Source organism: Tripterygium wilfordii, chromosome 16, assembly GCF_013401445.1.
Source record: "Tripterygium wilfordii isolate XIE 37 chromosome 16, ASM1340144v1, whole genome shotgun sequence".
Taxonomy (NCBI): Eukaryota; Viridiplantae; Streptophyta; class Magnoliopsida; order Celastrales; family Celastraceae; genus Tripterygium; species Tripterygium wilfordii.
In genome coordinates, this window is record NC_052247.1 from 2840366 (window position 1) to 2857392 (window position 17027).

The 17027-nt window shown below is 35.5% G+C and overlaps 1 protein-coding gene across 4 annotated transcripts; it reads left to right on the forward strand.

Annotated features, from left to right (window-relative positions):
• The first annotated feature begins 5138 nt into the window (after window positions 1-5138).
• Window positions 5139-16663, forward strand: LOC119981163 (small G protein signaling modulator 1-like). Of its 4 annotated transcripts, none has more exons than XM_038824204.1 (12): window positions 5139-5295; window positions 5658-5890; window positions 8133-8231; window positions 9503-9606; window positions 10624-11402; window positions 11513-11635; window positions 11729-11817; window positions 11906-12106; window positions 14242-14649; window positions 15265-15348; window positions 15694-15952; window positions 16220-16662. In XM_038824204.1, exons 2-11 carry the CDS (start codon window positions 5756-5758, stop codon window positions 15733-15735), a joined length of 2064 nt encoding a protein of 687 aa, XP_038680132.1. In that variant the 5' UTR covers window positions 5139-5295; window positions 5658-5755; the 3' UTR covers window positions 15736-15952; window positions 16220-16662. The 4 variants fall into 4 exon arrangements, with proteins under 4 accessions (XP_038680132.1, XP_038680131.1, XP_038680135.1 ...); XM_038824203.1 differs by lacking the exon at window positions 16220-16662 and adding an exon at window positions 16062-16211 and having other exon boundaries at window positions 5658-5902; XM_038824207.1 differs by having other exon boundaries at window positions 5160-5295; window positions 5658-5902; window positions 16220-16663.
• The last annotated feature ends 364 nt before the right edge of the window (window positions 16664-17027 follow it).

Here is a 17027-nt window from a genome sequence, read left to right on the forward strand (position 1 = left end):
CATATAATTTATGATCAAACTTGGTTTAATCCGAATCGAACAAATTCGATCTTCCCGACTATACAAAATTTTGCCACTCCTACACGACACGCACATTGCGTCAGTGTGACGTGACTGAAAGTTCAAACATTGAAAGATTATTTTAACAAATTTAATGTGCGTGGAAGGGGAAGAATCCAATTCCTCCATTGCCATCTCTTATGTTTATGTCACAAGAGCGTTTGCCAAAAGCCAAAAACCTTTAAAAGAACATTAAAAAAAAAGGAGAAAAACAAATTGCATTCACATCTCCCAGCAGTTTTATTTTTCCTTTCATTAGGACTTAATTTATTATATATGAATTACATAAATAAATATATTTTTTGAAAAACGTGTAAGGAGATTCGAAACTTAATCACTAAAGTGATACACATCATCATCACTACCACAACACTATTTTAACTAGTCACTCGGATGTAATAAATAATTATATATGTTTATTATATAATTCTCCTATGAGTATTGAATTTACGCACTTAAAATACGCGCATATGTTTTTACCATTACTTTGAACATGTGGAACCCAAAGCAGTTGGCCCCACTTGTCATTTCACTGATCCACACTCTTAAAAAATAGTACGTATTTTAAGTGCTCAGATTATATGCGCATTTATATATTTTCATCATTGATTTGAAATATATGGGACCCAAAACAATGAAACTCACTTGTCATTTCACTTATCCACATCCTTAAAAAGTTATGCTTATTTTAAATGCGTAAATTGTATGCGCGTTTATATATTTTGTCTTTATGCTTCTTTTTTTTAATAAGCTTTTGTCTTTATGCTCACAACTAAGAACATATATGTTGACAAATTTGTGGCCGTCGGATTCGATTCTTCCAAAAGTATTCGGATTCTCACAAGATTCTAGGCTCCTGAATCATTAAAGTTTGAAACTATTTGTTATATGAGTATATCAGACTCAATATAATAATTTAATAGAAAAATGAAAAATCAAATTTCCTTTTTGTGGGGTAAAACAAGGTTAATTCTCGTGAAAAGTGACCATTTCAATCTACTAACTCAAAAAAATTTCACAGACGATACGATACATCACCACAAAAGGTATTGTTTCCAATAAAAATCGAACTCACAACTTTTCAAGCCCATATGATTTGTCCCTGATGACGTCAAAAATAGGACTGACCTTATTGGATGAATCAGTTAGTTAGACCAATTCCTTCCTTCCTTATCGACTGTCTTCCTTCCTGCACATGGAGCAAACGTAAGCTATGATAGAGCCTCGAGGGTGACACGCTTGAGGGGACCTCTCCGATGCTCAAGTCAGTACGATACTAAACTTGAAAGGATGGATCGCTCTTCGAAGCTCTGACTTTTGCTCAATAAGTAGTTCAGAGTGCAGGAGTTAGGATCTTTACCTAAGGGTAAATCCCAACACATCTTGTCATTAGAAAAAAAAAAAGGGAAAAAAAAACAAAATGCTAATTTTGAGGATGTAAATGACAATTATCATTAATTTAAGTTAAATTTGCATGTGACGAAAAAATCGATTCCAGATCGGGCTAGGGGTGGCAAAAAATAAATTTCAGAAAGGATAACAACACGTGTTACAAAATATTTATATGTCCAGACCTTAATCCGGATTGAATTTCAGACGTACCTAATTAATCAAACTCATATTGATTTAAATCTGGACAAGTGAATCGGATAATAATCTAATCTGAATTAGGGTCTGGACAAGTAAACATGATAAGATTTATGTGTTTGGACTCAGACCCTACATGACACACAAATGCTTCAGTGTGACGTGATTGAAAGTTCAAACATTAAAGATTATTGTAACAAATTTAATGTGAATGGACTATTAGCGGAAGAATCCAATTCCTCCATTGCAAATGCCCTTATGTTTATGTCACAAGTGCGTTTGCCAAAACAAGCAGCCAAAAACCGTTAAAATAACAATAAAAAAAAGAGTAGAAAAACAAATTGCATTCACATCTCCCAGCAATTTTATTTTTCCTTTCATTAGGACTTAATTTATTATATATGAATTACATAAACAAATAAAAATATATATTTTTTAAAAATGATGGAGGGAGATTCGAACCTTAATCACTTGAGTGATACACATCATCACTATCATAATACTATTAAAACTAGTGGCTCGGATGTAATAAATAATTATATATGTTTATTATATTATTTTCTTATGCGTATTAAATTTACGCACTTAAAATACACACATATATTTTCACCATTGATTTAAAACATATAGGATCTAAAGCCATGTGACTCACTTATCATTTCATTTATCCACATTCTTAAAAAGTAAAGCATTTTTTAAGTGCGCGCATTTATATATTTTGTCTTTATGCTTTTTTTTTATAAGCTTTTGTCTTTATGCTTACAACTAAGAACATATATGTTGACAAATTTGCGGCCGTCGGATTCGATTCTTCCAAAAAGTATTCGGATTCTCACAAGATTCTGGGCTCTTGAATCATTAAAGTTTGAAACTATTTGGTATACGAGTATATCAGACTCAATATAATAATTTAATAGGAAAATGAGAAATAAAATTTTCTTTTTTGGGGTAAAACAAGGTTAATTATCGTGAAAAGTTACCATTTCAATCTACCAACTCAAAAAATTTTCCCAGGCGATATAATATATCACCACAAAGGTATTGTTCCCAATAAGAATCGAACTCACAACTTTTCAAGTCCATATGATTTGTCCCTGATGACGTCAAAAATAGGACTGACTTTATTGGATGAATCATAGTCAGACCAATTCATTCATTCCTTATCAGCTGCCTTCCTTCCTGCACAGGAGCAAACGTAAGTTACGATAGGGCCCCGAGGGTGACATGCTCGGGGGACCTCTTCGACGCTCAAGTCAGTACGATACTAAACTTGGGAGGATAGCTCGCTCTTCGGAGCTCTATCTTCATTGTTGGACTACTCTTACCTAGGTCAGTCGAGCCTTCCTACCTCGGCCGGGTGGGACGAACCACCTCGGTCGGGTAAGGCGAACGATCAAGGATTGAATATGAGGGTAGGTTCGTCAGTCCGTGCCCACCTACCTAAATTGTAGTTCTTCCAAGGTGGGTAGTTCGATTGGGGAATGACCTTCCTCTGCTCTAGTTGGCATGTGTGTGTCACGTGGTCAGTTTCTATTGGTGAGGACATTTTGGTATTATTAATCCCCATAGGGATTCATATGTAAGACTTAAAATATCTCACATCGGTTTGGTAAGCATCAACCATGTGATTTATAAATTTGGGTTCATCTCCAAACACTTGAGGCAACATAAAATGGACAAAACCCTAATGTATCAAAATGAGAAATGGGGACAATACCTCAAGTTGTTGAAATGGGTTCACACACCCTCCCTCTTGAGGCGCCTCTTAGAATGACAAAGTCATGCAAGCCTTAGACCATAGCGTGAACAATACCTCAAGTGGATTGAGCCCAAAATCTCTCTCATCTCATTCTTCCACTCCTCAATCCTCACCTCATAATTCTCATCTCAATTTCAAATTATAACAATGAGAATATCACTCAAGTAGTTGAGAAATTGTAGACCTTTGTCCATATAAATTTCAGGTACTTTAGCAAATCGTGAAATTTATTCTAGAAAATTGAACTTGAGTTCCCTAACTATAATGATTTATCTCTAGCTAGTATGACCATCTCATAGAATGATCATGTACTTACTTAGCACTGGTGATTTGCGGATTATTATAAGGGTTCCCGAGTTTATTTAGTGCACATCTAAACGGTAATAACGAAAGAAAGACATCAAGATAATGTAATTTCAGATTGGGAAAATGAAATTAGTGAGTATTTGAGACATCAAGATGATCCAATTTCATGTATCTCTTGTGATAATGCAATTTGCCAACCAAAGTTTCTAACAATCTCTTTCACTATGCTTTGCAAGTCACGGCACTAGCTAGCTAACCAGTCTCTTACCTAATTAAATCAGATTTTCTCATATAATTAATAAAATATTTACATCATCATCATTAATTAATTAAATTTAATTAGTTGACTAGAACACAGTTAATTCTAAAATATTTACGTCATCAAGTGTAGTCAACTATGATATTGGAGACAACTATGATGTAAACACGAATAATAATATCTACTTCATTATTTTTTGTTCCTAACTCACACTTTATTATTATTTTTTATTGCTTAATAATTACAATTAAAGACAGCCACAAATCCATTTTATTTCAAACCAACTTGCAAAATTTTCTGTAAACACAGCCAGTTTTGTTTTTTTTTTTTTCTTTCCCAGATTCATTCCAATTTGTATTAGAGACTGGGTCATGGGCTTGACTATTGGACTAGTGTGTTATGAGTTTGTGTATTGGGCCTATGTACATGGACTATGGGCTTTTTCATTACTTTGTAATTTTACATAACATTCTTCTGAGTTTTGACTTTTATTATTATTATTATTTAAGTTTATTGTGTGCAGTGTGTATATGGAGGTGTCAAATGGGCTGGGGCCGTTGGCTTGGAGTGATCCGTTGATCATGGTCAACGAGACTAAGCCCGGCCCAACACATCTTAGCGGATTGGATTGGGATTTTGGACCTACATTGGTCGGCCTGCCTATTCCGGCCCTTTTTTAAAAAATAAAAAGGGAATATATGTCATTAATGATGTTATTAGTACATTTAACATGAATTTTTCCTAATTTTCGAATAATTTTTAAAATTTATTTAATATTGTTTGGCACTTTAAAATTCATAATAAATCGAAACAGTGTCCAAACATTATGAAATTTTAACAATAAATCTATGATCCCAAGAAAAACAAACTAATAAAATTTTACTGTTATTAGATCATCGGAGTGATTATCACATTTGTTTTTTTTTATTAGAGGTCCTATATTCGAACTTTTCAACGACACAATTCCGAGCCTCCTATTAGTCGTGCCGGCCACTTTACACCTCTATGTGTACATAAGGCTCCCTTAAGAGAGAATGTATTTTAGTCATAGCAAAAAAAATTCCTTTACAATTTTTTCTATTTTTAAAAAATATAAAAGGAAAATCTCAAAAAATAAATATTTAAGTTACCATTAAAAAAAAAATAGTTCAGGGTACGATTTGGAAAGAAAAAAAAATGTACATATAGAAACGGTCTCTCCATGGAAATGGCCGCGGAGGAGGAGCTTCTCCTTTACGTTTCTTCTTCTCCTTCTTTGTTTTCTTCGTCTTCACTTCTCCGTTTACGAGATCATTGTCTCTCCATTCTCAATCTGCTACTTCAGGTAGGCTCTCTATTTATACGCCTATATACTTGTATATCTATGCAATGTATGTATCTATGTGGGATGATATATGATATTTTTATGAATGATCCGATCACCGTCTGGTCATGATCCTTTAGGACCTCAATTTTGGTCTTACTGAATCAATTTGCGTTTAGTTTCGCCTTCATGTCTGTCGATTGCATTTTTTTTGGTCCATCATCTGAGGAAGTGGTAGAGGCTGAGTTAATTTTTCTGAGTTCGTGGATCCTTTGATCTTCTGAATCATGAAGTGGCTGTTCTTTTGATTATTTTTTCTGAAATCAAGCTTATTGCTTTGGCAAAACATTGATGTTATTTTCACATTTGACTTTGATTTGTAGTTTGGATTCTCTATTGGAGAACTGTTTGGGCGATCATAGTAGAGAGACTGTATGTTTGTGTGTGTGAGAGAGAGGGAGGTAAAGAAGGTTTTGTGTTGATGGTGATGTCTTGTGGTGGAGGAGGAGAAGAAAAGCTATGGACTTGTGGAAAATCTGGGGTAGCGAATTTGCAAAGAGTGGGTTCTATAGTGCGCGATATTGGCGAGCCGTGCCTCTCTCAAACGCCCATAAAGGTTGTTATAGCTGTAAGATTCACTCATTCTCTTTTAGATCATTTTCATTTTCCTATGTCAAAGTTTACATTGCATCACGTATGCTTTGAATCTATGTAATTTTCAGAGGAACTACATTTACATCTTGTTTTACTGTTATCTGGTTGAGACATGAGAGGATTTCCCAATTTTAAGCAGTTGGTGTGAAGTCTTGACTTGAATTGTAAGCCATAAAAATGAATGAAACTATAGCTTTGTTAATCCAGCAGCGTTATCCGGTACATTTTTGCTTATTGCCTTCTTTCTGGATGACATGTTAATGCCATGCAGATGGTTGTTTAAGTGATGTACATTGTGGGTCAAGGGCAAAAGTCGAATGTTGCATGGAGCAAAATGATCAGCATCTCCTATAACTATAAAGTATAGTACTTGAACACATGAAATTAGCATATTTTCCTTTTTAGTAATTTTTAGGCTGACAAGGTGTTCAGTCTCTTCAAATGCCAACAAATTTAACAGATTGGCATAGCCCCCCTGTTTCATGCCTAGATGCATGAAGATTTTATTTAAGCTATATTTTAGCATGTATCAAAATTTTGCTTATGCTAATCAGAACCATAGATACTTATTAATGGGCTAACGAGAATTTGAAGCATAAAAGGTAATAATTAAAGTAAACTAATTCTTGTCTTCAATAACCAACATCAGTTTTTAACATAAGAAATCGGATATATTAATGCACAGGGCACAAGTGAGTGCTTTGCATTTTCAAACATCTGCAAGCTAGTAGATCCATTGTGCCTAGAATAAATTCCTTTCGCTAAATTATTTGTACTGTATAAATTACAATAGTAAGATGACCATCTACACTTAACTGACCCCAATTGAGCTTCTTTACCCTCATAAGCCCTTTATTTTGCTTCCTCTATGTTATTCAAGAGACAGAGGAATGGGAACGACAGTATATCTCACCTCTATTACTCCTTTGTCAGTAGATTGAAGAATAACATTATCCTAAAGTATGTTCACTGCTGTGCAAAATTATGTTGAGCAATATGTCTAGAACCTGACCTCTAGGATGTAAAAGGTTAACACAAGCAACCAGAAAGAAAATTTAGCCTATAAGTTTTTGCGGAAGAATTTGTAACATATTAGGGCATCCCGAACCAATCTGGGTTGATTCATTCGGTTCCAATATAACCAACTGATTTGTGTGTATCTGCACAAATCTTTCTCATTACTTCAGTGGATCCTCCCAAAAAGGAAAAACGAAAAAATGAGTAAATTACGCACTTCTTTTTTTTATGTTAAAATTTGGCTCGTAAATACGAGTAGTTTATGTGAGTTTTTCAGGAGATCACCACATGAGTTTTTCAATAGAAGAAAACATTCTTTGTCTGAGCTTCCCAATAGCTTCTTATGTTTCTCGGGCCAGATTAGATCTTTCTGTTCCATTTGGTTGCTGTTGAAGTTTGGACATGAGAACTGAATAGTTTCAACTCACTCACTGTATTTAGCCAATTTGACGAGACTTTAGTTACTTTTTGTGAGAAATAAAGGTTTACAAAGTAAAACAACATTTACCAGTAAAGCTCAATTACACATGCAGAAAATGAAAGACAGTAAATGAAATTCAACCCAAAAAAGTACACATGCAGAAACAGGGCAGCTCATAAGGAGCATGGCCCTTTGACCTAAACATAGTTCTCTCTATTGAGTTCAAGTGGTAAATAGCTGACTGGAAAAATTCACTTGACATGTCGACTGGCCATATCTAGATTTATAGCTACTTATATCCGTACCCATAAGTTCCTAGCATGCAAAGCACGAATGTACTGAAGGATTGGCGGAATAGTGTTTTAGCGATAACCATGTCACCTCGTGGATGGAGTTCCAAGGAACAAACATTCTGATCAGCTGCAAGCTAAACAACACCCATGCCCAAGGATAAATCCACGAAACAGTTGCTCCACAAACTTGCATAAGAAGCCATTTAACATAACTTTCTGGAGAAAGAAGATGAAACTGTGAAGTGATTTGAGGAAGATGAGGAGGAAGGGGTGATCTCTGCCTCTTCCCCAAAACGGCAGGAAGGTTGGGACCCTTACAAGTAGGGGAGTGAATTGACTAAATAACCTTAGTTGGTTTTACGCTGTTTATTGGATGATCCTAAAATTATTTTCTTTATTTACAACATTTTTTTGAGATTTATTATAATAATTCTCCCCTTCTTCATGACACCCTCTGATTGCTGATTGAGCAGGTAAGCAAAATGCTTAAACCAGACAAGTGGCAGGCAACTTTTGACAGCAATGGGAAGGTTTTTGGTTTTCGCAAAGTGCTAAAGCTGATCATTTTAGGGGTATGCTGTTTCATCGCTTCTTTATATCTGGAATTCTACTGCATTTGGTTTATTGTGGTATGCTTGAATTGTTAAAGTATGTCTTTTGCTTTTATATAATTATTTGTGAGCTATCTTCTTTTTCTTGTTACTGCTAAATGTTTTAGCAATAAACTAGTATGAAAAGGGTCTAAAAAGTAAGTAGAATGATGCTTGGTGCTAGCATGGTTTTGTGTTGACGACCACCTTCTTTCTGTTTCACATCACATGATACTTTTCCAGCAAGGGCTTTAGTTTCCTCTTGAATTTTAATAATGATCCCCCATTGCCCTTCTGGAAGCTTCTGAGTTTTTCATGACCAGTCCAGTTAGCAGCCATAATCTGTGAGGTCTAATATGTTTAGTTGATGTTTTTACGAGTGAACATCTTTTATAGTTTTATACACCTCCTGGTTCATGAGTGATATAGGAGCTGATTTTGATCTAGTTTGAGCTTAATTTGGGTTGCTAAAATGATAAAAACAGAAAGTTGCTGGAAATTACCACTTTTATCAGCTAGTAGGAATCATTTTATAGCAGGAAGGAGTTTTTGCTTGGTTTTTGCCCAACTGGAAATTTTGCAAACGTTGTCCGAATTTGATGAAATTTGACTGGCTAAAGCGAAACGGCATTCTGAACCGAACCTGGCGCCTTTGGCCCTAGGTCCCACCCTCGTTTCTCCAAATTCCATCGTTTCGGGCCTCAAACGGGCATTTTTCTGTTTTAGGGGTTTTTTTTGTAATTTTATATTTCCGTGTTTTCATCCTTAGGGTTGTAGCTGGCCCTAGTAGTCATTATCTCTTTCATTTCAATCAATATATCAAAACCTAAAGAGTTTTCTCTCAACCTTTGGGTGGATTCCCGTGTTATTGTGCCTCGGACGTTGGTTTGATTTGCGTTTCTTTTCTTTATTGATTCTGCCTGCATTAATGAGAGGCTGGACATTGGTTGTGTGATGCATTTTTCCTCTTAAAATCTTATCATTATAGTGTAGGGTATTTAGTTGTAATTAATATTAGCCTTTTAAAACTAGCCAGTATTCATTGTTGTTGCATTTGGCCTTGCATGAATTTTTCTTTCAATGTAGAAGTTCCATTCTGCATGGTCTGTTTTAAATTTTTGTCGGTTTAATCTTGATTGAAAAATTTTAAAGTTCTGTTCTCTTTCTTCGCGCATATAACACTTAAAAAAATGTACCTTGAAGTGCTGCTAATTTTTTTTTACCCATATTGCATGTTATTTGCTACATTTCAGGGTGTGGAGCCATCTATTAGGCCTGAAGTTTGGGAATTTCTACTTGGTTGTTATGCGCTTGGCAGTACAGCTGAGTATCGAAGGCAACTAAGATCAGCCCGGAGGTTTAAGCCCATCTACTTTCAGATTTTGTTTTGAATTTAGATTTGTTTGGAAAACTTTAGATTTTGTTTTCATGCTGAGATATACATTTTTCTTCAAATACTTTTTGCAACTAAGAATAACCTTGAGATTTTGGCCATTTAACTTTAAAATTTACATTTTATGCTGGTATATATCCATTTGTGGGATTTTAGGGTGGCTGCTGTATCTTCAAATAAAAGTGATTCAATTATCCGGTGGGCTTATTATGGTCATTTGTCTAGTTGGTTTTATTCAGATTATGATGAAATTTTGTTTGTTAAATTATCTGAAATGTGTCGTGCAGTATTTTGTTCATTGTATTGTCCTTATGTTGTTTTTTCATAGATACTGCCGGACCAGGTATTTAATTAGGACTGGCTGTTCATAGCTGTTAAATCTCATTTTGCTCCCTTCTTTTCATATTAGAGGGTTTGCTACATCTTAATTTAATGTTGGAAATAATTGTTCCTTCTGACTTCTGGCAGAAACAAGTATAGTTGTACCAAATGTATCAGTCAGCATTAATTTGGTCCGGTGCACTGAACTTTTTGTTTCATAGGTTAGTTTGTCCCATACTTTACGTAGCTGAAATTCGCTTACGTGCTTGACCTGAGTTATGAATGGAGCTGTGTTTGTTTTAACGAAAAGCGAGCTTGATAGTAAAATTCGGTGAAGTGGTAGGAAGCTATGCCAAGTCAGCTGTGCTGGAAGAGTGTCATATTAAACCTTTAGTGTTGAAAGGGAAAGGTTTTAGTCACATTTGTATTTTGCTTTTACATGTAAACATCTTCCATCTTCTACTGGGTTGTTTTCTGTACTTCATTATGCTCTGTGCTTTGCACTTTGCAGTACTGAAGGATCAGCATGGTTAGTATTTTAAGTGTCTGTATTGCTTTTGGTATTTCCTATTCCTTTTGTCAAGGGGTTGTGGTTCAAGTGAGTCATCTAAATTATTTTTTGCCTGTTTCAATTAACAACACTATGAACTTATTATGCAGGGAACGATATAATGACCTGATTAAGCAATGCCAGTCGATGCATTCAAGCATAGGAACTGGTTCACTCGCCTATGTTGTTGGATCCAAAGTTATGGACATGAGGACAGCATCCAAAGATGATGGGGAAAGGGAAGTTAAAGTTGAGAGTGGAAAATCTTCTGTTGATAATACCAATAAAAAAGAGAGTTCTCTTGATTGGAAGAATAACTGTACAGATACGTCGTATATGTGTGAAAGGGAAAGTTCTGGTGATTCTGCTGACCTTGTTAGTGTGAGGGGAAGCAAAGATGGTGGAGCATATGGCAATTCTTGTTTTCTGCCTTCCTCGGATTTACAAAATCACAGCTCACCTAAACGGGAGATAGAAGCTCAAGGATCACAATATATTGGCCAAAGTTTTTTTGATTTTCCTCCATTACCTGTTACAGATTTGTTTGAGAAGGGTAGAAAAGAAAATCATTCTACTCACCAAAAATTGAGATTTGAAGATGACGCGGTGCATGAGTTTCAAATTAATAACAATATAGATTTAGTAATCGAATCAAATGGTTCACGGTCTAACAATGTTTCATGCCAAATGGACTCTGAAATTGAAATGGTTCATCCTGAATCCAGTGCAACGGCGCTGCAGTCTAATAGTGTCGTTTCCCAAACTGAAGTAGTTAACAGACTGAGTATGTCAGATGCTCAGGATAGAGCAATTGGTAATGCAACATCTCAACCGGCAGCTATCAATGAAGAAAGAGTTTCTGAATGGTTATGGACTTTGCATAGAATTGGTAACTTAGCTATGCATGTTACTTTACTTTGATAGAAACGATAATTGAATCTATCTCATGTTTTATTAGAACTCCAGCATTTTTTCTGAAATGCAATTGTTCTTTTTCAGTTGTTGATGTGGTAAGAACAGATAGTCATCTTGAATTCTACGAGGACATGAAGAATTTAGCTAGGATGTCCGATATCCTTGCTGTTTATGCATGGGTTGACCCTGCAACTGGTTATTGTCAAGGTTGTAATATTCTAAATTCTCAGTTTTGACTGAACCCTTTAGTAACCTTGAACATCAAGCATTGCGTGTTTTAATTGGAAAATGTGATTTTAGGCATGAGCGACTTGCTGTCTCCTTTTGTTGTCCTCTTTGAGGATGATGCTGATGCATTTTGGTGCTTTGAGATGCTTCTGAGGAGAATGGTATCTCTTAACTTGGCAAAAATATTAAGTTCCATTATGTAACACTCTCTCTCTGACATATGCTGATATGCTTCTTGATCCTGTTCAGCGTGAAAACTTTCAGATGAAGGGACCAACCGGAGTGATGAAGCAGTTGCAAGCTCTGTGGCATATTTTGGAACTCACAGACAAGGAAATGTTTGCACACCTGTCACGTATAGGTGCTGAAAACCTTCATTTCGCATTCCGGATGCTGATGGTTCTCTTCCGTCGAGAGATACCTTTTGCTGAGACTCTTTGCATGTGGGAGGTTTGTACCTTTCACTGATATCCCGCTCTGAAAGATTGAATTTAAATTACAGTAATTTTTGTGGTGTCAATTTCAATTTGAGTGAATTGGGAATTCCATAAGTAAACTGATGATCCCATGACATGGAATACTTATGGTGTTAATTACATGCCTGCTGAGATCTTTTCTGTCACCTACTGTCTACTGAATGTTCTTTAATGTTATGACTAATTGGTGGGAAAATATTTTGTTGGTTTTTTGTTAGTTGGTAAACACTCTGCCCCTCCCACCCCGGGTACTCATATTTTGAAATCTAAACTTGAAGAATATCTTTGGGTTGGGTGCTGTTTCAGTGGCGAATGCAGAAGGTACTTTTGGGAATGTGCTGCGGCGTAAAAAAACAGTTGCGACTGCTTTTCACCTCGTTTTTAGTTCTGAATCATGAACGTTACGGCAAGTATGATTAGAACATCTATGGGCTGATACATAAATAAGAAATTGGGCGCAGCCACAAAATAGAAGTTTCATTCAATGGTGTCTATAGATCATATATGATTTGGAGTTTCAAATTTACGTTCTGTCTATGGCTCCACTGTGTATACTTGCCCCTCTGGAGAGAAGTTCACGTTAAGGTATCAACATGCTATTTAGTTTTTTGACTTGCCTTGAAAACCCTTTAAATGATGTGCCTTGTGATTGGAACTAAAGTGATAATATCTTCTAGAATTGAATAAAAAATATTTAATTGGGGTGGTTAATGATTGTATTCACCTATGTTACATTATAAGATCCTAATCCTGGCTGATCTTTGTAAATGTCATAACCCAAACAAAGACATAAAGTTGAAGCAGCTAATTTTAGTTTCTTGGTTCCATCTGATGATTTCTGTGTGTTGTATGTGATTAGCACATCAGCCTTGAAAAACTAGCAAGTCAATATTATATAGATAATCTTAAATAGCAATAGCAGGAGCATGTCAATATCAAAGAGATAAAATGGTGCTCCAAAAATGTCTGGTCATACATCATCTTTACTAACGAAACTAGTCAAATCAGCTATAGTCCAATCGGACTTAAAATAAAGACACTGAGATAATTAAAAAAAATGAGGCTTGGAGTGAAAGGAGTTTGTTATAATTTGAAGAGGGTGGAGAAGTAGAAGATGGAGGTGAGAGAGAAGTTGGCCCAAACTACTTGAGGTATTGTCCACACTTTGGATCCAAGGCCCGTGTGGCTTGGTCCTTCTAAAAGGCACCTCAAGTGTTATTATATTGGGCCATGTTTATAAACCACATTGCTTGGTGCCTTGGACTCACCAAGAGATGTGGGACTTTAACAGAGTTCAACAAAAATGATGTCAAATTTATTTGAATTTAGGATTAATTTAAAATAAATCTTGTCGTCGTTATTGTTAACTAAGATGCTAATGGAGTTATATTTTCTTCACAAATCAATATTCTAAAGGAGTTTTCTGTTAGAATTTGAACTTAGAGAAGGAAGTATGCAAGAACATTATTCAAGACTTTCGAAATTCTGAAGAGATGGGGGAAGCCTTTAATATTTGGCAAGCTTTAAACAAATATAGAAAAAAAATGAAGGGGTTTTCATTATTTCTGCAAAACTGAAGTGATGGGCGATTTTTTGTAGTTATTTAATTTCATTCTTGTGTAAATATGGTATTTTTCACAGAAAAAGAAAAGGAGATTTTATTATCCTGTCTGAATGAGACATTTTTGCTGAAATAGATTTGAAGATATTCCCATGTTTACGGTGTGTCATCTTATGGCATATATGTAATGTATATCAGTACTCATCTGCAAATAAAATAAAATAAAAAGTAAAGTATGTTATTATTATAGAAACTGAGGCTGTAATCTTTCATGATTTTAGTTGTATCAAATCCTAGGTTATGTTGGATTTTTTTCATGCCCTTATAGTGGTTTAGTTTGAGATTGTTGGACACGTCTCTCATCATATAGGTGCGTTAGCATGGTCACGTAGAAGCTATTTGTGGCGTTGAGTAGCCCCTCTAAGAGATTATAGCTTTATTTACTTTCTACATTAGTGTACAATGTAAACTACGTATGATTTTCCCATTCTTCTGCATCATTTTACATTCCTATGTCCTTGTTACATAAATTGACATCCTTGATGCAGATGATGTGGGCAGCTGATTTTGATGAATCCACGGTCTCGTATTTAGGGGAGAATTGTTTGGATGGATTGGTGCTTCAGCTTCCAAGGGATTCTGAGAATGGAGGGGAAAAGATGGTAGAAAGTGGAGAACATAGTAATGGTAGCTTAAAGGGTGGTTCAGAAGTGAAAAATGGAAATGGGGAGCATTCCTCGGCTGAAAACATTGCAATTAAATCAGCATCAGGGCATCCATTCTGTGGCTTGACAAGGAGTTTTTGGTCAAGAACCGATCACATGCAAATTTGCTCTGCAGTCTCTTCAACTAAAAATGGGGATGACGAGCTACCCGTCTTCTGTGTGGCAGCAATTCTTATCATTAACCGTCATAAGATTATAAGAGAAACCCGTTCAATTGATGATCTGATTAAGGTAGGTGTATCATCATGTCTACTTTTATAGACTTCTTGCATTTTAGATGGTAACACTTGCGTACTAATTCATTGTTGTAAATCACATGGGTAAAAGAGTAGATCCAAGTTTGTTAGAAGAATTGCTTTCATTTTAACTTTTAAGGCTACCTAGGGTATGGGGGAGCTTATGTGTTCATCTTTTCCATAAGCATGGCGTTATTTTATCTTTTGTGTCTAATAAATGGAATACTTTGTTCCATGTTGTAACCTGGACCCATCCTCTACACATGGCCATGTATCAAGTGGAACTCTGTCTTATTAGAATCAAGTAGTAGATTGACTAGCTTTAATACACTAGTGTAAAGGCTTTTTCTTTGCCTGTTGTTAAACTGTAAAATCATTTTAAATTATGCAGTATGCACTTTCAAAATAACATTTCTAATATGAATAGATGAACTCATGAAAGCGGACTTCTTGATGTAACATAAATCATTACTTGAAAATGGTTGTATACTAGCTGCACCCTTTGATACATTCTCTTTTTCATTCCACATATATGTGAATGAATTCAATAACTGGTGGAATTTGCTTTTGTGTTCAATCATCATTGACCCATATACTCAATTTATTCCAGATTTTTAATGATAATCAGCTGAAGATCCGCATCAAACGATGTATACGTTCAGCAATCAAACTTCGGAAAAAATATTTTTACAAGGTTTGATGCTTGGATTACTCTATTTGCTTACTGTTCTATTGTGTCTATCATATCTATTCTTTATTTTCTTGTTACTTTAATATGAGCTACAGATTCCTTTTACATACTCTTTTGATGCTTTCCTTCTTTGACCGAAGTCTGTAAGCTTTTTCTGGTCATTTGGTGCTTTGCTAATATGGTCTTGGCTGCCCTCATCAATTTTATCTGTTTTAACACTGTTTTGCTTATTCCATCTGATACTCAAGGGGGATAAATAACCATATTTAGATGTTGAATTTTGTGATGAAAATTTAATTACGTGATGCCATTCCACAGTCTATTAACGCTACTATTGTTTCGAATCAGCTAATCAAGAGCAAGAGCCCTGAATCTCAGCATGATGAATAGGATCGGGGACTTCCTATCTACTTATTCTCCATCTACTTACATAGCGATAGGGCAATGATTTATATTTTGGTAACTACGGCCTTGCATTATTGACAACGTTGTGATCAAATTACATTATTTGGATTCATGATGGAATTATTTATGCAAAAGAGCTTCTGCCTTCTGGAGTTTGTTCAGTTCCTTGTACTTCCATTATGTCCTCCACAGCTTTTGCAAGGTAACTACTGGCTTGTTCTTTAACTATTCTGTACCGCAATGTTATTACCCAATGCAAGACAAAACTTGTGTTTATATTTACACCTCTGTTGTTGTTTGTATATTTTCAGCATGTATGTCATTAGATTGGTGCTACTGCATAAGAGCTTATAAACAAATCTGGGGGCTTCAACCATTGATTATCAATTCCAAAATGTTGGAAGTATTGTAGCTTTGCTGGTATTTTACTTCTTTTCTTAATGATTTGGGTCTTTTTTGGGTTTTGCAGAGGACTGCAGACAATGTTCAGAATTCAGGAACTCCTTATGCATTTTCACTAGAAAAGGGTTGTTCATACGCCACTCCTTGCTCGTCTGCGACATGAAATTTCTTATACCTCATGCTGGAGGGAATAAGAAACTTGATAAAAGAAGTACAATAATAAGCTTGGAAACCAAACTTAATCTTAATTAGAATTAAGATTGAACGGTGTCGGCTGTTCATTTTATTGTACTTCTTATTTAGAAGTTTTTGTGTAATGTTGGTTTTGCTTAGATCTCTATATGCATGACCATGAGTAAACAACTGTTGAAGAAGGCATTTTGTGTAGGAAGCAGTAGTAGTATGAAGAAGAGGTTGTTGTCAACGTATAGAGGCTTTGTAGACATTTTGTGTCATTTTACTTCTATTGAGCGATAGGTTCATTTCAAAAATCAGGCTGCTTGATTTTCTTACAACGTTGCTGCATTCTCCTTAAAACGTTTTTATCATATTTTGAAGTAGCATTTACTTATTCTCTTCATTGATAACTCACCATTTATTGGACTTGGAACATCGTTGCTCTCTCTCTAAGTAGATTGGTGGCCGAGGGCTCCTGCAATGGAAGTCATTGCAGAGGAGGCCATCATAGATAAATAGACTGAACGTCTGTAAACACTCTTGGCACGATTTTTGTCTAACGCGAGGTCCAACAGAATCATGAAACCAAAAGCGAGGTCTTCAATAATGTATTGTCTGTCGACTCGGTTTATCATAAATCCACATCATCACACAAGTAAGTAACCAAACGAAAATTCATACAACCAATTAGTTGTCCG

Coding starts and splice junctions, on each gene's coding strand:
- LOC119981163 (XM_038824203.1), top strand. CDS start 5,756: ATGGTGATGTCTTGTGGTGGAGGAGGAGAAGAAAAGCTATGGACTTGT. Junction 11,636..11,728: donor TGCAACTGGTTATTGTCAAG/GTTGTAATATTC, acceptor ATGTGATTTTAG/GCATGAGCGACTTGCTGTCT. Junction 14,650..15,264: donor CAATTGATGATCTGATTAAG/GTAGGTGTATCA, acceptor AATTTATTCCAG/ATTTTTAATGATAATCAGCT.